Consider the following 26,024-nt stretch of genomic DNA (forward strand, 5'->3'; position numbering starts at 1 on the left):
CCTACGCAACAAGGTATTAGGGAGATTAAATAAGTTAAGAAATGTAATGCAGTTAGAACAGTACCTGGCACATAGTAAGTATTTGCTGTTATCAAGTTGTCCCATTTATTTTTAGATTTTATTTGTTTATTTTTTAGAGAGAGGAGACAGGGGGGAGAAAGAGAGAGAGAGAGAGAAGGGGGGAGGAGCAGGAAGCATCAACTCCCATATGTGCCTTGACCAGGTGAGCCCGGGGTTTCGAACCAGTGACGTCAGCATTCCAGGCCATCGCTTTTACCCACTGCACCACCACAGGTCAGGCTCAAGTTGTCTCATTTTACAACTCCCACTTAATTTTGAGCCATGGGGAGCTCATCAACTTGTTCATCTCACAAGTGGTCTCCTGCCTCATTTGGGGGTCCCCTGCTCCATATCTATACCGCATTGATAAACTGCTCCCACAACCATGTGTCCCACCACACTAATAAAGGGGTGATTCCACTTTGCACAGGCAAGCACCTGTTAAAGTGATGTTTTCCCCTCAAAGGCGCATCCAGCCAGTGAAGTTTTTCATTGTGAGTGGAAAAACGTTCTGCAAACTCCAAAGGTCTCCTCCAATGTCTGGAGCGGTTAATGCAAATAAGTCGTCTACTTCATTTTGAAGACCCCCAAGCACCCTAAAGATAATCCCCTCTAGTTTGAGACCTAACAGTACCATGGTTTGTTCTATAGCGATTTAAACAAATCTCTGCTCATGATCGAGCTCCTAGCATCCCACAGGAACCTCTCTCTCTCTCTCCCAACCTCTCCCTGAGCCTCTTCCCCGAACTTGGGTGTCTCTTTGTGTTGTTGTGTTTCAAAGACTAGTAAACTCATGACTCAAGCGCTCCCAGGAATTACTCAGTACAAACTCCCTAGAAATGAGTGAAAAAAGGAAGGAGGAAGGAAGGAAGGAAGGAAAGTTAGTTACTGCGTTGCTAGGCAGAAGTGATGAAAGGAGAAAAGGAACGTTGGATGGCCAAGCCGCGTGATGACTGGCTGGCCCCCACAATGGGAGTTCCGGGAGAGCACAGAACGTAGGGGGCGGTTTCTTTAGGAGAGGTGATCGCAGTTCAGCAGGTCACGACGTGGTGGGCAGAGAGCAGCGCTGCCCACTTTTCGGGTCCCAGGCGGGCGGGGCGAGGTCGGGCTTGAGCCGCGGCCGCGCGGGAGCCTGCGCACTGTGACCTCAGCCCCTGGAGGGGCGCCTGGAGGGGCTGAGGTCTTCACAGTTGAGAAGATGGCGGAGCGCGCCGCCAAGAGCGGCCGGACCCGCCTGAGGGGGATGCGGAAACACAGGGGTGAGTGAGCGGCGGCTTCTCCCGGGGAGGAGGGTGCGGGGCTGGGCTGCGCCGGACGCGGCTGCGGAGACCGTAGAAACCGCGCGGTGGATGCCAGAAAACTTTCCTCCAGAGTTGCCCCCCCACCCCCCGCTGGAGCCCCTGGGGCGGGACGGGAGGCCAGCGCCGCCAATGGCCGGAGCGCTCGAGCGCGGCGCGACGGGACCAACGGGACCAACGGGCGTTCGAGGGCGGAAGGCGGGGGGGCGGCCTGGAACCCTGGACCTGCCTGCTGTCGGGGGGCACACTGCGTCCGCCCGTGCGCCCGTGCGCCCGGCGCTGGAATGCGGGCGTCACGCGGGACCCGGTGCGCTAAGACCGCCTCCGGCGGCCCGTCCAGGCACCAGCGCTGGGACTTTTCCTTCTGTCCAGGGCGCTCGCGCTCGCGCTCGGCTTTTTTCCCCAAGCTCGCTTCCCTTGCCTCGCTCCAAAAGCTTACCTTTGCCATCCTCCTGGTCAGAGTCGGGTGAAGAGAGCCAGAGCTGGAAGGAAACTGGGCTCTCTTCTCTTGATTCACAGGACTTCGCCAAGAGGTCACCTGCCGTGGGACATCTTGCTGAATTGAATCAGAGCGCTTCTCCCTAACTATCCCATCACCAAAACGTTTTCCCTCCAAATCGTTAATTTTGTAAAATGTGGAAGCGCTTTGCTTAGCCCAGGAGATTGTTCCACTACCTGAGCAGGATAGTATTTCTTGCTTGTGGGATGTTGCTTTCCGCCAATTCTCAATAAAACTGTCTCATTGATTTTTATTGAAATCTTTAGGGTTTTTTTTCCCATTTGCAGTTGAAAAGTTCATTTAAATTGGCTGCGATTGGGAGGCATTATGTTATTTCAGAACCCTTTGAACTAACTCGCCAAAGAATGTGCCAGAAGCAAATACACTTTCATTGTTCCGTCGGGAGAAAAAAACTTTTCTGTCTCGAAAAGACAGTTTGCAATAAATTTCAGATTGCTTTTATTGCTTTTGGACACCTAAGACTCTCTGACATTAGTTTATATCATTGAATTAATGTTGGTCAAATAAGTTTGTAAATATGCATATGTTGGCTCACTTATAGTTTGCATTGGGGGATGGGCAATGGCAGATATAGTGGTCTCAGGTTGCAGGTCGCCTTCCTGATTGGGAGGGGCTGTTGTCTTGCTAATGTTACTGGAAGGGAGATTCTGCCCCCACCACCGAGAGGTGCGCGAGAATTTCTTTTTTCTCTCCTCCCTGATCCCTTGCCCTCCATGGGAAAAGCAGGTTTTCTGCTTTCCCTTGGCTTTTCCTGTGGCTTGCCTGTCTTCGTGAGACACCAATAAACAGAATGGCCCACCATCCTCCAACTCCGCCATTTCTTTACCGCCTGCCCAAATTTAATGAGAACCTGCATGTGAATGGCCATGATGGCGGCTGCAGCCCCTGGCTTTACAATTAAATTAACCAGCATTCCGGATAACATTTGTATATTGAATGGTGACAAGCATTTGAAAGTCTTGTGAGGATAGTTGCTTAAATTGACCATATTTCAAATCAGAAACTTTAAAAGTCAGGCAAAAAAGGCTTAACACAAAACTTTGCTGCCCATTTTCTATTAGAAATTGAAACATTACATGCTAGACCAGAACTGCCCTCCTGGTCTCAGCATTTGCTGAAGGCGACAAAGAGTCAGTGAAATATTTTTGCCCACTCTGGTAGTTGCTTCTTTTTATTCTGTTGTGCGAATAACGGTGAGTAGCACTAAATCTCTCATCTGTACCCCTTAATTTCATAGTATGCTCGTTCTCTGCCACAGCCATAGCCCTTTTTTATATTTATTTATTTATTGTGACAGAGAAAGAGTCAGAGAGAGGGACAGATAGGGACAGACAGACAGGAAGGGAGAGAGATGAGAAGCATCAATTCTTCATTGTGGCACCTTAGTTGTTCATTGATTGATTTCTCATATGTGCCTTGACCATGGTGCTACAGCAGACCGAGTAACTCCTTGCTCAAGCCAGCGACCTTGGGCTCAAGCTGGTGAGCTTTTTGCTCAAACTAGATGAGCCCATGCTCAAGCTGGCGACCTCGGGATCTGGAACCTGGGTCCTCTGCATCCCAGTCCGATGCTCTACCCACTATGCCTCCGCCTGGTCAGGCAGCCATAGCCCTTTTGTAACAACAAAAAAAACCTGTTCACTTTTTGCAGTCTACACCCTTTTCTAACTAGTAAAAGTGCTAGTTTATGTGATCTAATATTTCTGTTAGTACTGAAGAAAGGATTTGGGAAAGAAAGGTCATGGGCAGCTAGGGTTCTCAGGAAATCAAGAGCAACATCTGTGGCAGATGATATAGAATTGCTGAATAAGTATGGAGTGATTATTATATAATAATGGGATTAATGGCCTGACCTGTGGTAGCGCAGTGGATAAAGCATCGACCTGGAAATGCTGAGGTCGCCGGTTCGAAACCCTGGGCTTGCCTGGTCAAGGCACATATGGGAGTTGATGCTTCCAGCTCCTCCCCCCTTCTCTCTCTCTGTCTCTCCCTCTCCTCTCTAAAAAAATGAATAAATAAATAAATAGATTTAAAAAAAAACAAAACAAAATAATGGGATTAAACATTTTGGGACGATTGTGCTTATATGTAGCCTTAGGACGATTATCACCATTCTTTTTTTTTTTAAAGATTTTTTCTTTATTTTTTTATTTATTCATTATAGAGAGGAGAGAGAGAAGGGGGGAGGAGCAGGAAGCATCAACTCCCATATGTGCCTTGACTAGGCAAGCCCAGGGTTTTGAACCGGCAACCTCAGCGTCCCCAGGTTGACGCTCTATCCACTGAGCCACCACAGGTCAGGCGATTATCACCATTCTTAACTAATTGTCATTAAGTGTTCTTCCTTTCTTGCATTTTGTTTGCAGTAGTGGAGCGGACCTCTAATGACACAGATTGTGTGTGTGTGTGTGCGCGCGCGCGCGCGCGCGCTCGCATGCGCGTGTGCGTGTGCGGGGGGCGCGGGCGCCCAAAGAGAAGAAGAATGTTTCCACTGTTTTGAAGACAGTAATGAGCTAAAATGCTTTATGTCCGAAAGGGGCTTCAAAATCTTAGTAATATCTTTTAAAAACCTATTAAATGTAAGCATGCTTTTACTTTGGCACTCCAGTGGCAGTAATTTTTGGTTCATTTCATTCTGAGCCTTATATTAGGCTAGATAAGATGAGTGATTGTAAGTTTTCCCCCTGGGAGAATGGTTTTCTTCTTGTAATGTCTTTTACACTTTTCTTTAAACATAGTCCTGTCTTACCCACAGCATAATGTGCTTTCTTTAAAATAAAAAAGAAAAGATAAATGCTTTGTTTTAAAATCTTTCCACTGCTGTATTTTTCAAAGTGTATTTTAAGTCCAAACCTATATATTTATATTTTATTGATTTCATTTTGAATCATCTTTATATATTTACATCTTAATTTCTTTCTTTAATATTCTAAATGAGTAACCTTACAAGTAGCTGGGGTGGGAATAATGAAGGAAGTCATATAGAGGTTAACGTGGCTTTGTACAGTGGTATTTATGTAATATTTCAAAGTAAAGTTGCTTCTCAGTCTACAATTGAGTCAGGCTCTGGCTTCACTGCTACCTGTGTGACCTGGGACAGTTCTGTTTAGCTTCAGTTTTCTCATCTGTTAAAAATGACAAAAACAGTAATATCCACTTTATAGGATTTTTATGATAATTTGATAAGGTAATACAAGTGAAAAGAACTTTGTGAAGTGGTGTCCATTATTTGTTAAGGCAATTTTTAGGAAAGTACTGTAAATATGTAGATTAAGATTCATAAATCAGTTTTAGTAATAAACTGTACGCATTTTCTTATTTGATCTCTAGAGAAAGGAACTGTTTAACCTTAGTTTGGATTTAGAATTAGTCCAAGAACCACAGAAACACTGTAGTATACTTCTTGGTACTTTAAAATAAATGGTAAATAAATCCCTTCATTCCATAGAGTTGAATAAAACATTCTCTCTGTTCAGTCCAGACATGAAGGCTTTCTCCACTGCCCGGATGTTTAAAATCATTTTTAGAGTTTTCCTTTTTGGTGAATGTATTTCTTGCCAGTAAGAATTTGTATATAAAGATCTAAAAATCAGATTTGATGTCATTTATCACATTCACATTCGTGTGGTTTGGTTCATTATTGCCACCACAGCTAATTCTGAGGTTACTTCTGTTTAATAAAATATCTATAAATCTGATAAAATTGGGCATTTTGAAAGAAATTGTCCTTTTTGTCAGCTAAATTGGGCCAAAATATGGACTTTCCTTAGGACTTCTAAGAAACCAAACGTGCAAAAACAACTTGTTTTCTTTGTGCTCACGTGGAAATGTTGTAAGTGAAAAGGGGGTATGTAGGAGGGCTTAATTTATAGATTATGTAAGAATTTTTCTTAATACACTACTCAAATTCGAAGGGACATTGTGGTCTACAGAATTGCCAGCAGTTGAATTATTAAGGAAGATGAAAAGAGTCTAATCTTCATATATTATATGAACTATTAGGTCTCTGGGGTAAAAACAAAAATCCATTTTCCCTTTTGAAATGGAGATCCCTATGGCGGCCATTGCAACGTTACTTTCAGGGTCACTCTGTGAAATGGGTGGCAGGTATCTTTCACTGGTGGCAGCTAACACCTCAGAGTTCCTTCCTTCATTCTGTGAGAACAGAGACAGCACTTCTTTCTGTTCTTGTAATTAGTTTCACTGCCCATCTTCAGCATTCTATTCTTCTTGATACTTAGAAACCAGAACTGTGTGCAGTATCAGAGGGCCATATTTCTTGTGCTTTTATACCCAAGGTAGAAGAGACTTTGCGTTGTTATTCTTCAGATTCTTCCTGAAGATGCCCAGTATTGTGGGGCATCTTAGAAACAACCATATATGGAATTAAAAATTTCAGGAAATCCTCTGTAATAACTTGTATATGTAGCACCCTAGAATGTTAATTTTTCTTTCCCTCACATTGTGCTCATCTTATATTTCACCCCTATTGAAGTTTATTTTATTTTTAATTTAAGAGAAGTTGGTATTCAATATTGTATTAGCTTCAGGCGTACAATAGAATGATTTGACATTTATACTGTATACCTTACTTACAGTATGATCGCCACACTAAATCGAGGAACCATCTGTCACAGTGCAGACTCATCGCACTATTGTTGTTTTCCCCTTCCCCTTGTCCCCACAGCCCCCAGCCCTTAATGAAGTTTATCACTTTTCCACCTGTATGTGCGAGACATATGTAAATTTTTATTGTATAATTTTTGTTTGCTTGATATTTTTTTACATAGAACAGTATGGTCTCACTGGAAATTCCTTGAGTGGTTCTCCCACCTTCACTGTGCATCAGAATAGAGCTTTTAGCAACTGAAAAGGCCTGAGTCCCACTCTTAGGGAATGGGGGCTGGGAGGGGAAGGCATTGCTAATCTTTGGAAAGCAATTGAGGTAACTGCAGCCAGCATAGAATAGAAAGCCCCTGATCTAGGTTATTTATGAATGGACTTCTAAATGTCCCGCCCAATCTCTGAGGATCTCACTGTTGACACATTTACTTCCAAATTAAGAGCGGTAAACTCCAAATGTTTTGTAAATTCCCGGGTTTATGGTGAAACATTGTTTCCAATTCCTTGCCAGCTCAGTTTTCCTAATACTTGGTGTAATTAATGTCTTGTCTGACACATTTTTGCAAGTTACTCATCATTATTAGCTCCTACTCATCCACAGACTTGTGCTGCTTCCCCCTCTAACGAGTCTCTGTGCCCACAGATAGGCTGTCTGTCACACCCACAGCACACAGTTTTAATTATTTTTTTGTGAAATTGTGTTGAACATCATGAAGTCAGTATCCCTTTGTTGTTGACTCATGAAGTGGTTATGACTTCGCCTTATGGAAGATACACTATCCTTTATCACCAAAGAAATAATTACTGTGCTTTGCAACTCCCTGTATTAACTGTTTGTCTATTTAATAGCTAATCCCTTTATCTCCCTGTATTTCAGTTACCGCTGCCCACTCCCTTGCTCACGACAGATGTAATCAAATTGAGATTAGCATTCTTTCATCCAAGGCTTCAAATACAAGATCAGCATTTCCACCAGGTATAATTTCTAGAAGGCTTTGATAGATGTCAAAGTGTTATCATTAAAATTTGATATCCTATTAATGTCTAACTATGTTCTTTTTTTAATGATAGAGGGATCTGTGCTACAAAATGATATAAAGCAACAATTAGCAAAGGAACGCAGAGAAGAAAAAAGAAGACAACAAGATGGTATAATTTTGACATTTAAAAAAAATCAAAGTGGATGAATTTTATATTAAGAGTATATATTTCCAAAGTGGTTTTACTTAACTTTTCCTAATATGTTTATATGATAGACGGCACTTTTCATAGTATGCATTATATTGTATTAAGTGCTTACAGTAAATGAGATAAAGAAGGCCCATGACAAATATTTGACCAAATTGTTTAACTTTCTAGTAGTAATTTTTGTTTGCTTTTATTTTCTGAAAACTAAGGTATACATATCTCTTCAACATTTGTAGAAGCAAGCAGAATGGGATGTCAGTAAAATGGCACTAACCATGAAAATGGAGTTGCTAATAATCCTAACATAGATATGGCAACTTTCACTAATTGCTATGCTTTTCAAGTGTAACTTTGGATCCACTGGAATCTAAAAGAATAATCTTTTCTATACCTTGAGAGAATGCTTTTTCAACAGTGTTTCTGTCCTCTGGTCTTGTTAATCCACTGACAATACTAGTTAGTGCTCAACTTCATTGAAATGGAGTATCAATTACCTTTGTTTTGGTGAGGAACTGTTTTCTTCCTAGCTCTAAGCAGGAGACTATTTTACAACTGCATAGATGCTTTCCTGGCTGAAGCAAGGGGAAATCTGAATACAGGAAAACATCAAAATGGGGTTATGTGACTGAGCCCATGAACTGCCATGCTTAATATGGTCTGTACAGATGAGGCCTTTGAAAGAAGTTTCCTAGTGGAAATTAAAACAAAACAAAACTTGCTGGCTATGTGTTTAAAACAGTTTTTAAAATTAATATTAGAGAGAGAGGAAGAGGAGAGAGAGAGAGAGAGAGACAGAAACATTAACCTGTTCCTGAATGTGCCCTGACCAGGGATCAAGCCCACAACCTTTGTGCATAAGGACAATGCTCTAACCACAGAGCTCTCCACAGGTTCTGATTTTTAAAATTGATTAGAGAGAGAGAGGGAGGGAGGGGAAAAGAGACATACAGAAACATCCATTTGTTGTTCCACGTATTTATGCAATAATTGGTTAATTCTTGACCAGGGATTGAACCAGCAACCCTGCCATATCAGACAACGCTCCGACCATACCTGCACTGGCTATGTGTTTTTAAAAATTCTAATTTTAATGTGTACCCTGTTAATCTGGTGAGGTTGGACTTTGGCTCAAGTCAGCAGAAACATCACATGAGCAAAATTATTTTTTAATTTGGAATTTTAGTTCAGACAGGATAAGAGTCATCTAAACTAACTTAGTTCTGAAGTTAAATGAACACCTAGTGAAAATGTATCTTTGGTGGCCATCTCTGTTTATTTACATATGTGAGTTATTATTGCAGTCTGTTACTAATAAAAGAGAGATAATAAGGTATTAACTTTCTCCTCTGTTTGTAATGTGGAAAACTTAAATATCTTCTTGACTCTTATACTTTGTTTTTTGAATATTCAAGCTACTAAAGAAATACTACTTGAAAAAGAAAGGAAGTCCAGGATTCATTATGAAAAACAGATGGAAGAAAAACAACGAAAGCTGCAAGAGCAAAAACAGAAAGATGAACAGCGAAGAATATGTGCAGAAGAAAAGCGAAAGCAGAAACTGCGGGAAGACAGGGTGCTGTATTGGCTGGGTCTGGGATACCTTTTTTTTTTTTTTTTTTTTTTTAAGGCTTTCTCTGCCTATACTGGTCCAACCTGTGGAAAGGGAACAAATCCAGTTCTTCCCTTTTTCTCTTCAACATTAAGGTTCTTGCCCCTATCCAAATCAGATCCCAGGAGTTGAGACCCACTGGCTGAGGTCAAGAAGAGCCTTACATATCTAGGACGAGAGCCCTGGCCACCTTCAGGACATGGCACTCGAGGTGCCTGCGGCCCGGGGTTTGCTCTGAGTGCCTCTCCTTCCTACCAGAAATCTTTCAACGTTGGCCCATTTCCCAATCTGCACAGCCCCACTATATGGCCTGCCCTGACAGGGCCCCTATGTTACAGGCTGCCTTCTCACAACTACAACTCTTAAGTGCATGGCTGAATTCCACACAGTTCCAAGTGGTGCCCCTTCATGCATTCGCCTGCCTGAAACCCTCTTGTGTTCACAGACACCCTCTCCCTCATGTTCCTCGCATACCCTTCTCTGTTGTTTTTATTTTATTTTTTCAGAAACAGAGAGAGAGAAATAGATAGGGACAGACAGACAGGAATGGAGAGAGATGAGAAGCATCAATCATTAGTTTTTTTCATTGCGACACCTTAGTTGTTCATTGATTGCTTTCTCATATGTGCCTTGACCGTGGGCCTTCAGCAGACCGAGTAACCCCTTGCTCAAGCCAGCGACCTTGGGTTCAAGCTGGTGAGCTTTTGCTCAAACCAGATGAGCCTGCGCTCAAGCTGGCGACCTCGGGGCCTCAAACCTTTGTCCTCCGCATCCCAGTCTGACGCTCTGTCCACTGAGCCACCGCCTAGTCAGGCTGTTCCAGGACTGTCTTTGTGCCATTTCGTCTCCATCCATGATCCGCTTCTACTTCCTTTGTCTTTCTGAAACATTTTCTGTGGCTGTTTGTGCTGTGTTTCTTCACATTTTAGTATTTGATGGACTCTCATTCAGAATTTCTGTCATTTTGTTTTCCTCTGTAAAATATCTCCTTCATTTACTTACCTATGTTTAAGATAAAGGGAGAGAGAAAGAGAGCAAGAGAAGGAATATAAACTGAGTAAAGACAGAGAACCAAAGAAAGTAAAACAGAAAACTGTGTGTAAAGTGCAGGAAGGTCTCTGGAGGAGAGAGACAGTCCCAGTAACAAAGAAAAAAATACCATCTTAGAGAAAGAAGAACCTGAGAGAGAGAGAGAGAGTGCCACTGTAAGAGAGTACAGCAACATGACACTGCAGACGGAAAGGGAACCAGAGACATGGCTGGAGAGGAAGCAGGCAGACAAGGAGATGGCCAAAGAAAATCAACCCCAAAGGGCTAATGTGGGGGAGCAGAGCAGGGACCATGGGACACTATAAGAAGGCTGCAGGTAGATCAGGCAGAAAAACCCTCCCAACTCTGGTGCTGGGGAGGGGCATTAGGGGTAAGTGAGCACAGGTTCATTCAGAAATCCCTGCATTTGGAAATAGTTGGATAAAGTATTTAGGAATCAGTAATGTTCTGCTGATACAAGATGTATCTCTGTTTTTAGTCTTTATTATCTACCTTATGAGTTTCTAAGTAATTTAGAACAATTCTGTGTTATAAAATATAATTTTAAAATACTGCCCTTGCATGAATTTTTTGATAAATTTTAAGAAATCACTACTCTCGCCTGACCAGGCAGTGGCAGAGTGGATAGAGCGTCAGACTGGGATACAGAGGACCCAGGTTCGAGACCTTGAGGTCGCCACCTTGAGCCCAGGCTCATCTGGTTTGAGCAAAAGCTCACCAGCTTGGACCCAAGGTCGCTGGCTTGAGCAAGGGGTTACTGGGTCTGCTGAAGGCCCGCGGTCAAGGCACATATGAGAAAGCAATCAATGAACAACTAAGGTGTCACAACGAAAAACTGATCATTGATGCTTCTCATCTCTGTTCCTGTCTGTCTATCCTCTGTCTCTGTAAAAAAAAAAAAGAAAAAAAAAAAAGAAGAAATTACTACTCTCCTCAGAGGATATGGATGATTCTCCATTTTCTTGTATGTGTATCCTATTTGCCCTCAGAAATCGTGGGGAGATTATAAGGGTGATGTTACTAAGAAGTGGCCGTTTTCAGGAAAAAGTAGAAAACATGGCCCTGAACTTGTATTTGCTTACCTGAGTCTAGCCCATATATGTTATCTAGAGCATGGGCATGGAAAAGATCTCAGTAAAGAAAGCCATTGCATTTCTGGTAGTGGAGTTGTTTTGCCACTGTATGACATGGACATTTGTTTAGCTCTTATCCGGAGAAGTTTAAATTGAAGTTGAGGTCAGATAAACACATCAATTATCTTTTAAAACTGGATTAAGTTAAAATTAGAATTTAAGATGTTGTGAATGTCAGTATAATAGATGACTCGGGCATAGATTTCACATCTATGTGTTAGTTGATTTTATTTTTCCTACCTCATTTCTAACAAAGAATTTCAGGCATATTTTTAAAACTATATAGCACAACCAGGTGATGAATCCTTGAGGGAGTCAAACAGAGGGAAAAAAATTAAAGTAGGAAAATAATAAGGTCTGATTAACAAACACAAAATTGGAACCCTTAGTTTTGTATAGAGATCAGCTATAAATTTGGTTCTAAATTTCCTAGTGATTAAGCAGAGGGAAGCACAGTCAGTTCTTCAATTCAGATTAACAAGATTTAAACCTAGTTATTTAAGAGAAGCACTGATGTTGATACCTGACACATCTCTATTTTTAACCTTTACCTGGTACAACAAAATTTTACCTGAATCAAGAATTTGATAATGGTTTATTACTTACTGATCAAAATCATACCACTAAAAGGAATATGTAAAAATTGTTAGAATTTAATTAATTAATTAATTAGGCATTTATTTTCAATAGGAAAAATTCAAATCCGCCCTGTCTCATACAGTGGAACAGAGCAACCGTATTGAACGTCTAAAAAGATGGTCATTGGACGGTTCTAACTCAGTGAACCCTGAAAGTAAAACAGGTAATTAATACAACAATTAAACTTTAAGTTCATTCATGCTCATATTTATTTATTTACTTATTTATTTTTGGCGAGACGAAGTTAGGGTGACAGGGAGAGACAGACAGGAAGGGAGAGAGATGAGAAGCATCAATACTTTGTTGCGGCACCTTAGTTGTTCATTGAATGCTTTCTCATACGTGCCTTGACCAGGGGGACTACAGCAGAGTGAATGACTCCTTGCTGAAGCCAGCGACCTTGGGCTCAAGCCAGCGACAATGGGGTCATGTCTATGACCTTGCGCTCAAGTTGGTGAGCCCCCTCTCTAGCCAGATGAGCCCATGTTCAAGGTGGCAACCTCAGGGTTTTGAACCTGGGTCCTCAGTATCCCAGGCCAGTGCTCTAGGCACTGTACCACCACCTGGCCAGGCCATGCTCATATCTAAATTTGGCTATAGCAGTATCATGCTGCATTTACAACAAGGTTTTGAGTTTTGTACCTTAAATGAAAATGCTGCCATGTACACCTTGGCATGCACAGTCTCACTTATGTCATGAGATTGCACAAAAACAGGTGAAAATTTTATGACTTTATTTTGTCCAGTATATCCAAAATCTTACCAGTCAAATTTGTAATTAATATGAAATGATTAATAATAAATAAACTGGGCCTGACCTGTGGTGGCACAGCGGATAAAGCATCACCCTGGAATGCTGAGGTTGCTGGCTCTAAACTCTGGGCTTGTGCGGTCAAGGCACATAGAGGAAGCAAGTCCTATGAGTTGACGCTTCCTGCTTCACCCCTCCTCTTTCTCTCCCTCTCTCTTTTTCTCTCTCTAAAAATCAATAAATAAAATCTAAAAAAAATTATAAATAAGCTTGACATACTTTTTCTAATGTATATTTTTAAAATAAAGAAACCCTGCCCTGTTTACTATTGAGGTACTGTAAGTTTTCCTACATGTGTACATAAGTCTACACAGTTTAATTAAACGTAAGTTAAATTTACATAGTTGGTAAGGAATGACTGACAGTGAACATTGTGTACCTAATTAATGCATGTTTAGGCTCCTAAGAACTATATAATGAGCTCATTTTGCTTTAGCTAATGATTCTTAAAATTTGAGTAAAGTAAAAATGATATCTTGTCTCAGCCAATAGACGATTAATATCTTCTGAAAAGCTCGAACTGGGAACTTCTGGATCACACAAGAAAACAAATGTATCATCTTCTGGTGTTCACAATTTTATTGCCAAGGGTAAGAATGTAGTTAATTTCATTTATTCCACTGAATTTCAAACCAACAAAATCAATTATTTTTAATGTATTAGCTAGCAATCATTTCTTTAAATTGATTTTTAGAGAGAGAGGAAAGGTTGAGAGACAGAAACACTGACTTGTCAGACTTGTTCCACTTATTCATGCTGTCATTGGTTGCCTGTGGTACGTGCCCTGACCGGGATTAAATCCACAGCCTTAACATGTCAGCACAACACTCTTAACCAACTGAGCACCCACTCAGGGCTGAAGTCAATTCTTTATATATACTTTTATAGTCTCACTTATTTTTTAGATTGTGCCACATTTGGATTTATTTATAGAAGAGCACCACATTGTTTTACAGTAAAGGTGGTCATTACCATTTTGTATTTTCATCAGTATACCAATATAAACAGTGTATGTATATGCATACAATTAATATCTCTATATAAATGTCAATACAAATCCTCTTTTTCTCACTTGTAGATTAATCAAATCAGATGGGTTTTTTGGGCTCAGCTAGCCCAAAGCGAAACTTATTTTTACCAAAAGTCATTGCCATTAAGTGGCACAATAATTTATTTTAAAATTAATTTCTTTTCCTTTTTTTTTTTTTTTTTTTTTTAGTGAGAGAGAGCAAGTGAGCCAGACAGACAGGAAGGGAGAAAAATGAGAAGCAGCAATTCTTCATTGTGTCACCTTAGTTGTTCATTGATTGCTTTCTCATATGTGCCTTGACCAGGGGGGCTACAGCAGAGCCAGTGACCCCTTGCTCAAGCCAGCGACCTTGGGCTCAAACTAGTGACCTTGGGCTTCAAACAAGTGACCTTTGAGCTCAAGCCAGTGACCTTGGGCTTTTGAACCTGGGTCCTCAAGTGTCCCAGGCCAACACTATCCACTGTGCCACCACCTGGTCAGGCTAATTGATATTCTTTGTAACCTAGAAATGAAATAATTTTTTCTGGGACTAGTTAAACTAGTCATTCAATTTTCATTAAGTTTCATAATATTATCTCATATAAAGAAAATAATAACATATATTATAGCAATGGGCACATTGATCTGCTTCACATATTGTTGTTATTCACAGCTACTTTATAAAGTTGACAGGTAAGTTTAATTACCTTCCTGGCTTTACCAGTGAATTTACCTACTATGGACACTTCAGATGCATTTTGTTCCTGGTGTTTGCCCTTTTTATCAGTATTTCTTTTTTTAAATTTATTTATTTATTTTAGAGGGGGAGGATGGGAGAGGAGGCAGAAACATCGATCTATTCCTGTATATACCCTGACCGGGGATCAAACCCACAACCTTGGCACACTGGGACAATGCTTATCACCAACTGAGCTATCTGGCGAGGGCTAATTAGGATTTCTTACTTTAAAAATTGTTATCTGAGTATGTGTCAGTGACCATTCTGGCTTATAACACATGGCTTCTCACTGATAATTGAAATGGATTAGGCAGTCATACCCATCAATCAAAAAAAATCCTTTTTCTTTCTCAAGATGAAAATAGAAGTGCTCTTGGTAGGAAAAAACCATGATAAACATTCCACAGCATTTCCTCAGACTTAGCCATTAAAAGACAGAAATACCATTGTTGTGTCTTATGAATGGAAAAAAGGTATAATTATAGTTTGAATTATTATTATTAAATTTTTTTTTTATTATTAGATGCCTTAATTTTTGGAGCAATGCTGATTGCTATAAAATTCCAGTACAGCAAAAGAGTCTGGATCTGATTTAAAGTAAAAATAATTGTAGCAGCAGTTACCTTGCTGGGAAAGATTTCCATTTTGTCTAAGTATTATAGTTTTAGCCCTGGCCAGATAGTTCAATTGGTTACAGTGCTGTTTTGAAACACAGAGGTTAAAGAGGACAATCTGATTTTGAGTGATGGGTATGCAACATAATTGAATGACAAGATAACCTGGACATGTTTTCTTTGAACATATGTACCCTGATTTATTGATGTCACCTCATTAAATTTAATAAAAATTTATATAAAAAAAAGAAAGAAACACAGAGGTTGTGGATTTGATCTCCGGTCAAGGCACATACAGGAAGATAGATGTTTCTGTCCTTCTGCTTCTATCTCTAAAAATCAATTAAAAATTAAAAATGAATAAATATTATAGTTTTAATATGTTGAAAATGATTTTTGTTTTGTTCATTCTTACATTATTTTATTTTCACTGTTAGGAATTTTACAGTTTACAGCAGTTTGCTTGTGAGGTCTTTTGTCAGTTTGGGTTCATTACATTTTCTCTTGTATTAGACTAACAAAAAGTTGATTCAGCCTGACCAGGTGGTAGCGCAGTGAGTAGAGCATCGGCCTGGGACGCAGAGGACCCAGGTTTGAAACCCTGAGGCCACTAGCTTGAGTGCAGAATCTGTGGCTTGAGCATGGAACCATTAACCTGACCCCATGGTCACTGGCTTGAGCAAGGTGTCACTGGCTCAGCTGGAGCCCCCCCACCCCCAGGCACATATGAGAGAGCAATCAATGAACAACTCAGGTGCCGGGACAAATAATTGATATTTCTCATGTCTCTCCCTTCCTGTCTGGCCCTCTCTCTGTCTTGCAAAAAAATAAAAAAGTTGATGCACTTATCACTTTACCCTCAATATGTTTTCCCAAAGCACTTTTATGTGTAGCCCAGGTCCATTAATAAATTAATGTGTGAAGATTTTCTATAGCACGTTGTTTGTCATATAATAGAAGTTACTTATTTTTTATTAGCTCAGTCCTTTTGAAAAATCAGATATTTATTGCAATGTCATGTTTCTATACTTTAATTGTAATATATCTTGTTTCCCATGTATTTAGCTATGTTTTACTGTCTAATTGCTTTGAGGAATTAGCAAAGATTTCTTCCAGAGACATTTATTATATTTTTGGTATATTGAGCAAACACTAATATGCTTTCGTTAATATATCTACTTGCTTTATTAATGAGACATGTAAAGAGACGGGACAGGTGTGTGTGTGTGTGTGTGTGTGTGTGTGTGTGTGTGTGTGTGGCATAGACAGGGAGAGTCAGAGAGAGGAACATATAGGACAGACAGGAAGGGAGAGAGATGAGAAACATCAATTCTTCGTTGTGGTTCCTTAGCTGTTCTTTGATTGCTTTCTCATATGTTCCTTGACTGTGTGGGGCTACAGCAGACCGAGTGACCCCTTGCTTGAGCCAGCGACCTTGGGATCAAGCTGGTGAGCTTTGCTCAAACCAGATGAGCCCGCACTCAAGCTGGCAACCTTGGGGTCTCGAACCTGAGTCCTCTGCATCCCAGTCCGATACTCCATCCACTGTGCCACCACCTGGTCAGGCTCCAAGTATATTTCAAAAAAAATTTTTTTACTAGTTTTTAATACATGAAGGTATGTGTGGAAGATACTTTGAAATAATTTGCTTAAACATACCATATATTGTGTACCCTGAAGGGTGAATGTTGTCATCCGTGACTCCAGAAAAAATAAAAGCAATATTGCCAGTGGCTCACCTTTGTAAGACCCTTTCATACTGGAAGGAAACCTGTTCAATGTGGAGAGATGAACGTTTGAAAAGCAACTGAAGTTCATAATCTAACCTGTAATATTTGAAGTAGCCCTGTTTTACATCTTGGCTAATTCAGATAATCTTTTTCTGCTGCTCATTGCTGTCTCATAATAATTGTTTATATCATTTTGTAATTTTTTTCAGTATGATAATAAAGGATATGTGACTTAATCATTTGAATGAATCAATTTCACCTCGGTGGTTCATGATTCTCAATTATATGATCAATTCAAGAATTTTCAAATGATGCTATATTGTCAACATGTACTTTAAATTGCAGTTCCTCAAAAGAGAAGTTATTGTGTGTGTTTTTAATTTAATTAATTTAATTTTTAATTTATTGTGTTGACATGCAGGAGAGAGAGGAACAGACAGGAAGGGAGCAGTGACCACTTGCTCAAGCCAGCCACCTTGGGCTCAAGCCAGTGACCCCACGCTCAAGGCGGATGAGCCAGTGCTCAAGCCCGTGCTCTCGGGGTCTCGAACCTGGGTCCTCAGTATCCCAGGTCAGCGCTCTATCCCCTGTGCCACTGCCTGGTCAGGTGGTGGTTAATTACAGTATTTCTAAATACCGATCTTAAGTAATGGTTTAAAAGAGATATATGTATGTAAACATTCAGTTGTTTGAAAAGTCATTCCTAAAATTGGTAGCCTAAATGTCCATTCATTAACTAAAAAATGTTCTTTGCTGCCATGCCTATTTGTCTGAAGCCAGAGAACTTGTCTTGAAATGAAATACTTAATTGTGCCATCATCTGAGCAGTGAGTCATTGGAGAAGCTGAAGAACTGGATGACAAATGTTGGAAAGGGTAGTTTTGTCCTGGAGGACTTGATTCCCTTCAAGTATTCCATCAGCTTGTATTGAGAAGTTCTAGATCAGTGGTCCCCAACCCCCGGGCCACGGACCGGTACCGGTCTGTGGGCCATTTGGTACGGTCCACAGAGAAAGAATAAGTAACTTACATTATTTACGTTTTATTTACATTTAAGTCTGAATGATGTTTTATTTTTACTTTATTATTTTTTTATTTTTTGTATTTTTCTGAAGTTGGAAATGGGGAGGCAGTCAGACAGACTCCCACATGCGCCCGACCGGGATCCACCCGGCATGCCCACCAGGGGACGATGCTCTGTCCATCTGGGGCGTGGCTTTGTTGTAACTAGAGCCATTCTAATGCCTGAGGCAAAGGCCACAGAGCCATCCTCAGCATCCGGGGCAACTTTGCTCCAATGGAGCCTTGGCTGCAGGAGGGGAAGAGAGAGACAGAGAGGAAGGAGAGGGGGAGGGGTGGAGAAGCAGAGGGGTGTTTCTCCTGTGTGCCCTGGCTGGGAATCAAACCCGGGACTCCTGCTCACCAGGCTGACGCTCTACCACTGAGCCAACCGGCCAGGGCCGATGTTTTATTTTTAAAAAATGACCAGATTCCCTCTGTTACATCCGTCTAAGACTCACTCTTTTTTTTTTAATGTATTTTTTTAGTTTGCTCATTTTTTTTTTTAGATTTTTTTTATTTATTCATTTTTATTAGAGAGAGAGGGGGAGAGAGAGAGAGAGAGATAGAGAACAGGAAGCATCAACACCCATATGTGCCTTGACCAGGCAAGCCCAGGGTTTTGAACCGGTGACCTCAGCATTCCAGGTCGATGCTTTATCCACTGCGCCACCACAGGCTAAGACTCACTCTTGACGCTTGTCTCGTAAATTCGACAATATTTAAAAATACCACAGTTTTTACGCCGGTCGCATAATTTTATTTTGTGCATTTATCCATTCCACCCTAAAGGCTGGTCCGTGAAAATCTTTTCTGACATTAAACCAGTCTGTGGCCCAAAAAAGTTTGGGGACCACTGCTCTAGATGATTGGCCACAATCTGAGCCTCCCAGTTTTGCTCTGTTGCTTTCTAGCATTACCCCACATGCATCCCCGCTGAGTGTTGTCTGTAAAATCTCCCAGTTATTACTGAATTACTTCTTTGTTTGTAACAGTTCTTTTCTGCACCAGTTCCCCTAACTTTTCCCTGTCCAGTGTGAGTATTGTTTTTTGTTTCATACGAAACCATTCACTTTCTGAGGACTCTTCACTTCGTTGATTCAGGCTAAATGCCATTGTTCCAGGGATCCTTCTGAGCATAAAAATGTATAGGAGCAATATTTTTGTAACAAGGTTCAGTTTCATAAAATAATTGTCAGTCCCTTCAAACTTTTTGACCAGTCAGACTGATAGCAAAATTGTTTTGTCATGTACAGCTTTTTTCTCCGTATGGGAGTTCTCTGTAGAGACTCCAACTGTTGGCTTTGGTTCTGTTAAGTGTATCAGCTGGATTCCTTCGTGGTATTGCTGTGGTTCACTGGGCTCTTTGCATTTTTATTCAGATACTTGCTTTCCTAACCATGCTGTCTGGTCAGGCGGCATTGTCTGCTGGTAGGTGTGTGTGTACTCTCCTTGCCTCTACTTTTTGGCTGGAAAAGTTGTTTGCAGTTGTTCTTTTTTGCTTGACATTTGTCTTCGAGATCTCAAAAAGAATCCTTTTTGTTTGTTCTCATCATTTAGTTCAGCATCTATACACCGGTCTTTGGGAAAACGATTTAATCATGTGCCTGATCACCCCAACAGAAGCACCCCTAAGCAGGAGTAAAAGTGCTTCTTCATTATCAGTCCCTGGAAAAGACCCTTCAGGTCACAGGCATAGGATAGAAAGCCAAAAACTGTTAGTATTTGCTCTTGAAGAGTAGTAGGTCATGTTACTTAATTTGTTGCAGTAAGGCATGCAAATAATTTAAATCAGTTTTTGTAAGAATGAGACGGCACTCCATCACCAGATGTGCAGGCTTTATTAGAGGAGAAAGACCTGCCGGGACACTCCTCCAGGAGAAGTGCACTGGGTTACAGACTAGGGGCGAGTTATATAGAGCCTGAGGGGATACTGAGGCAAAAGTCCTGGTATGTCCAGAATGCTCCTCCTTGGGGGGCTTTGAGCAAGTGGGTGTTGAATCAAAAGTCCTGGTATGTCCGGAGCCTCTCCTTGGGGCGGCTTGTCAGCTTTTTGGAATTCCTGTCTCAGGGGCAATAGTCCAGTAAGGGTGAGGTCTGACAGATAAAGCGGAACATCAAGAGGGCAGTTTTGAATACATATATCTATCATTTCTCAACTCTGTGGTTACATATAAAAGAAAGGCAGTTATTAATTTTATAATATATGGTAAGGGGTGATGAGGAGAAAGGAGAAAAAATTGGAAAATTATTTCTTCTTCTGGATAAAACTCAAGAAGGAAATCCTGCCAAGCCAAGTCCCTCATCCAGTTAAGGCGGTTGTCAATTTCCATGCTGTGAGGTCTGAACCAGGCGATGTCTCCAAAAACCTGAGTGAAGAAGTAAAAAATTTTGCGAGGTAATAATTGTTAGTTGCTTGCTGCCAGTGCCAAGTGTACAGAGTGACATGGTGATACATGGCCTCCTGGATGAGCCTCATGAGACGTGCTGGTCTGGTTCCTCTCCAATGGGAGGACGTGGAGATTTTCAGATACAGGAGGCCTGTTGGTGTAAGTTTTTTAGAAGGATTGAATATGTGTGGTAAAGAGGAAGAGGGTTTGGAGAACATTCAGGAGGGAACTTCTCGGGCTGAGGGGCGGCTTCTTCCTGCTATCATCCCTATCTATTTGATATTTCCCTCATGAAGTTCTCCTTGGAGTATTGGGGAATAGGAGTGTAAGAGCATTTGATTGTAGGTAATCCTAGAGATTTCTCTCATCCAGGCCTGTAGGAATTTGATTAAAAAAAGAGGCAAGTATTTGGAGATTAGGAATGCAGAGATAAGGAGGGTTGTATAGCGGGGGTGAAAGTTCTTCCATGGTAAAGTTAGAGATATTCTTTCCTGGCAGCCCTGGAGAGAGCAGTTAGCTTTAGCTAAAAAAAAATGTTTCATGTCCATTTGTAGGCTCTTCTTCAGCCAAGAAGACCCAGCAATCTTGTCCCCTTACTATGTGAAGGGTAAAAAGACTGAGAAGCGTTAGGAGGTGAATATTATTCATTCTCCTAGTTCTTCAGGGATATGGGAGAGCTTTAGGGTTAGGGGACCTGCAGGGGTTGAAAGATAGGATTTAGGAGGTTTGCTGATATAGGGTTTGATATGAGAGAGGTGAGCCCCTCTATTTTTACAGCTGTTGGAGTACTCAGGATGACTGTGTAGGGTCTTGTCCAAACTGGTTGGAGAGGTGTCTTTCCTCGGGTCTTCTTGTATACCTGGTCTCCGGGTAGGAGGGAAAAAGGTGTCTTAGTTGTTGGAAAAGGTTGGGGTAACAGCTTGTTGACCTCCGCATGTAGGTTGGCTCGCATGTGGGCCAGAGCAGGAAAGTAGGACCCCATGGCGGGATCCGAGGGTGCAAGGGGACTGGAGTCCAGAACAAAGGGCTTACCATACATAATTTCAAAGGGGCTTAAATTTAAGGGTTTCCTGGGCATAGCTCGAATTCTCATGAGGGCTAAGGGAAGAAGCTGGGGCCATGGTAGGTGTAGGTCTAGGATGAGTTTTGTGAGATGATTTTTGAGGACCTGGTTTGCTTGTTCAACCTTCCCTGAGGACTGAGGATGGTATGGAATGTGTAACTGCCATTTGAGTCCTAGGTAGGATGAGAGAGATTGGGTGATGTGAGAAATGAAGGCAGGGCCATTGTCAGATTGAAGTACAGAAGGGAGACCAAATCGAGGAATAATGTAATAATGTGTTCAGTTAGGATGGCGGCAACAGTGCCAGCATCTTCCCGTTTAGTGGGGAATGCCTCAATCCATCCCAAAAAGGTATCTACTATGGTGAGGAGGTATTTGAGTCCCTTATGTTTAGGCATATGTGTAAAGTCTATTTGCCAATTTTGGGCTGGTAGTTGTCCCCGAGCCTGGTGGGCAGGGAAAGATTTGGGATGTATTCCTCCCTGTGAGGTGCAAGAGGTACAGATATGGCAAGATGAGGTTATGCGTTTAAGAATTGTGGAAATACTATTACCCGTGAGGAAGGAGGAGATGTAGACTAGAAGAGGTTGGTAGCCTACGTGGAAAGACTCGTGTATGGACTGTAAGATGGTCTCAGTCTGGGATTGTGGAAGGAGGAGTTTACCGTCCTTGAGAAACCATTCCTCCCTTTGTGGGAGAGAGGAGTAGATAGTTTTCTCCTTAGTAGAATATTGTGGAGTAAGTGAGGTGAGGAAGTAAATTTGTGTCAGGAGGCTGAGTTGCAACTTTCTTGGCTACCTGATTGGCTAAATTATTTCCAGTGGGTATAGGAGAGGTGCTTCTTTGATGTCCCTTGCAATGAGTAATGGCTGCTTGCTTGGGAAGTAGGGCTGCATTTAAGACTTTGTATGTAAGTATGGTTTTGGAGGGGATTGCCTTTGGTAGTAAGGAATCTGCGCTCCCTCCAAATGGCTGCAGCTGAGTGAAGAATATGATAGCAATATTTTGAGTCTGTGTAAATATTAGCCATTTTGCCAGAGCTGAGAGTTAGTGCTCTTGTAAGAGCTATAAGCTCAGCCTGCTGTGAGATAGTACCCTGTGGTAGGGGCTGAGCCTCGAGGATGAGGTGTTGGTCGGTGATGATTGCATAGCCTGCCTGAGTGGACTGTTGTCTGGTCTTAAGTGCGCTCCCATCAATAAAGAGAGTGAGGTCTGGAGAGGAAAGGGGTGTAGAAAAGATGTGAGGAAAGGGGGTAGTGAAACGTGTGAGAGTTTCAATACAACAGTGGGCTGGAGGTAAAGAGGAGGTAGGAAGAAGTGTGGCTGGATTTAGACTAGAACAGGGCTGGAAGGAAAACTCAGGATTTTCAAGAAAGATGATATGAACTTGTTGTAATCGAGAGGGCGATAAATGGGCTAAGGCTTTATGAGTAACCAGGTCCTGTAGGTTGTGAGGAAATTTGATGATGACCTTTTGTCCTAGTGAAAGCTTTTTGCTCTCAAGGGCTAGCAGGGCAGTGGCTGCCAGAGCTCTGAGGCTGGGTGCCCATCCCTTGCAAGTGGGGTCTATCTGTTTAGAGAGATAGGCAACTGGTGCGAAGGAAGGTCCCTTTTGATGTCCAAGGACCCCCAGGGCAAGCCCTTGTTTTTCTGTAACAGAGAGTATGAACTCTGAGTTTAAGTCTGGAAGATGTAGGGCAGGTGCTTGGAGGAGAGCCTGTTTGAGTTTGGTGAAGGGTGTTTGTATTGGGAATTTAGGATCTAGGGGTTCGGTGAGGACCCTTTTAGTGGCCTCATGGAGAGGTTTTGCTAACAGACTGAAGTTAGGGATCCATGATCTGAGGAAACATGCAATTCCCAGGAAGGAGAGAAGCTCCTCTTTGGTAGAGGGTGTTGGTATGGAGGATATTAAATGTTTTCTATCAATGGTGATGGCCTTCTCTCCTGGGGTCAACTGTAGCCATAAATATGTGACCTGTGATAGGGAGAGCTGTGCCTTAGCAGGAGCTACCCGGTAGCCTAGGTGAGCTAAGAAATTGAGTAATTGAATGGTGTCTGATTTAGAAGTTTCTTAGGATGGACTGCAGAGAAGGAGATCATCAACGTACTGTAAGATGGTGCTCTGGCACAAAGTTAGTGATTTGAGGTCATTAGCTAATGCCTGTCCAAAAAAGTGGGGGCTGTTCTGGAAACCCTGAGGTAGGACCGTCCAGGTTAGCTGTTGTGAATGTAAAGTGTCAGGATCGGTCCAAGTAAATGCAAAGACATGTTAACAGTCAGGATGTACGGGAATAGTAAAGAAGGCATCCTTAAGATCCAGTACAGTAAAGTGTGTAGTATTGGTGGGTATGGTAGATAGGATAGTGTATGGGTTAGGAACTATGGGAGTGATGGGAAGAACTGCCGAGTTAACAGCTCGCAGGTCCTGCACCAGCCTATAAGTGCCATTGGGTTTGACTACTGGAAGGATAGGAGTGTTGTATGGCAAACTGGTGGGGATAAGAAGTCCTGCATTAAGGAATTTAGTGATAAGTTGTTTCAGTCCTAGGAGGTGTTTGTGGGAAATGGGATATCGGGGTACGTTAGGAAAGAGGGAGGGATCCTGGAGGGAAATTTGGACAGGGGTATGATGTCTAGCTATGGATGAGTGTTGAATGTCCCAAACCGACGGGTCTACTAGAGAGGAAGGAAGGGGAGGGGAAAGAAGTTGCGAGTCAGCATGTTGGGGTGATGGACCACTGGCCAACAAAAAAAGAATATTGGAAGTTTGTTGTTGTGATGTTTGAGTAGAGCTAAATGGAAATAATTGGAGTGTAGTATTTAGTTTAGTTAGGATGTCCCATCCTAGTAATGGAATGGGACATTGTGGAATAACTAGAAATTGATGTGTGAATGATGTCTGGCCTAGTATGCAAGTAAGTGGTGGAGTTATAAGAGGGCTAGTGCGTAGACCTGAGACCCCGACTATAAAGGTATTAGAGGGACTCAGAGGTCTTCCAAATTCAGGGAGGGTGGAGTAGGTGGCCCCAGTGTCAATGAGGAAGGAGATTTTCTTACCTGCTACACGAAGTGTTACCCTGGGTTTACTGTTGGTGATTCGTATTGGGGCCGGTGTTCCAGGGCTTCCTCAGTTCTCCGTTGCCAGGCCTAGGAAATTGGTTTCTGACTGGGCATTAGTGAGGAGGTTTGACCCAATCCCTCTCAGGCGACTGGGGCAATCGATCCTCCAATGACCCTCCTGGTGACAATGCGGGCAAGGCCCTGGCGGTGGACGAGGGTTACGACGTTCCTTAGCCCAGTGGCCTGGCTGCTTGCAACAGTAGCAAGGACCTGGAGAATCCCGTGGCCTGGATTTTAAAGACTGACCCTAGAAGGGTTTGGTCTTTGAGCCCATAGCAGGGTTCCCTTTTAGGGCCTTCGTTAGCATTAGGTAATTCTCCTGATTCCTCTTTTGCTGTTCCTCCTTCTCCATGTCCTCCCGATTATTGAAGACCTTAAAGGCTAGATTTAAGAGGTCTCTCTGGGAAGTCTCAGGCTCGTTCTCAAGTTTCTTAAGCTTGCGCCTGATGTCTGGAGCAGATTGGGAGATAAAGAGTGAGTGTAAGATGGTGGTCCCTGCTGAGGTTGTTGGGTCTAGGCGAGTGTACCTTTGAAAAGCCTGTGAAAGGCGTTCCAGAAATTCCCCAGGGTTCTCTTGGGGTCTTTGAATGATTTCCTTAATTTTGTCATAATTGGCAGCCTTATTGGCAAGTTTGCTGAGGGCCTGTTGTAGGTAATCAATCATTTGATCTCTGAGTTTTCGATCAGCATGATTGAGCTGGTAATTCCAATTGGGATCATCCGAGGGAACTGCTAGATGACCCATGGGGAGGTTGTTGTTCCTACTGTTTGCCTCATCTGCAATTTGTTGGGCAGTGGTCCATATTCAGTCCTTGTCACTGGCCAACAGGAGGTGAGAATAATACTTAAATCGTACCAGGTTAAGTCATAGGAGTGGGTAAGGTATTTGAATTCTTTCATGTAAGTGTCCGAGTCTGAGGAGAAGGACCCTAGGCGGCGCTCAACTTGGGCAAGGTCAGAGAGGGAGAAAGGGATAGCGACCCTAACAATCCCCTCAGCTCCCGCAACTTCCCGAGAGGGTACATGCCTGGCTGGGGTGGCTTACGTGGGCACAGGTGAGGGGGAGAAATTGGAGGAGAGAAATTAGGAGAAGGAGGTAATGGAGTGTTTTCAGGTAGTTGTGTTTGATAGGGAGGTGGAGCAGTAGAAGAAGGAGATGGAGGAGCAGGTGCGGAAGGGACAGTAGAGTGGTCTTGAGGGTCAAAAGTATCAGATGGAGGGTCAGAGAGAGGAGAGTGGGTAGAATATGAGGTAGAAGTTCTGGCCAGCAGAACTTGATAGGTAGAGCATGAAGAGCAAAGAGAAGGTCTAGACTGGAGATAGAAGAAGGTCTGCACGTAGGGATTTCTGTTGCCCTCCCCGTCCGGTGG

General features: G+C 42.2%; 1 protein-coding gene across 4 annotated transcripts in view; it reads left to right on the forward strand.

Annotated features, from left to right (window-relative positions):
- Positions 1-1,057: 1,057 nt before the first annotated feature.
- MAP7D3 (MAP7 domain containing 3) overlaps positions 1,058-26,024 on the forward strand; it is a 56,829-nt gene continuing 31,862 nt past the window's right edge. For 3 of the 4 annotated variants that reach the window (XM_066249069.1, XM_066249072.1, XM_066249070.1), the window contains exons 1-6: positions 1,058-1,319; positions 7,379-7,477; positions 7,573-7,650; positions 9,102-9,262; positions 12,172-12,283; positions 13,417-13,521. In XM_066249069.1, coding sequence (XP_066105166.1) covers positions 1,259-1,319; positions 7,379-7,477; positions 7,573-7,650; positions 9,102-9,262; positions 12,172-12,283; positions 13,417-13,521 — 616 coding nt within the window. In that variant the 5' untranslated portion in view covers positions 1,058-1,258. The remainder of the gene's footprint in view (positions 1,320-7,378; positions 7,478-7,572; positions 7,651-9,101; positions 9,263-12,171; positions 12,284-13,416; positions 13,522-26,024) is intronic. The other variant, XM_066249071.1, reaches the window with a different exon arrangement.

This window comes from Saccopteryx bilineata, chromosome X (assembly GCF_036850765.1).
Source record: "Saccopteryx bilineata isolate mSacBil1 chromosome X, mSacBil1_pri_phased_curated, whole genome shotgun sequence".
Classification (NCBI taxonomy): domain Eukaryota; kingdom Metazoa; phylum Chordata; class Mammalia; order Chiroptera; family Emballonuridae; genus Saccopteryx; species Saccopteryx bilineata.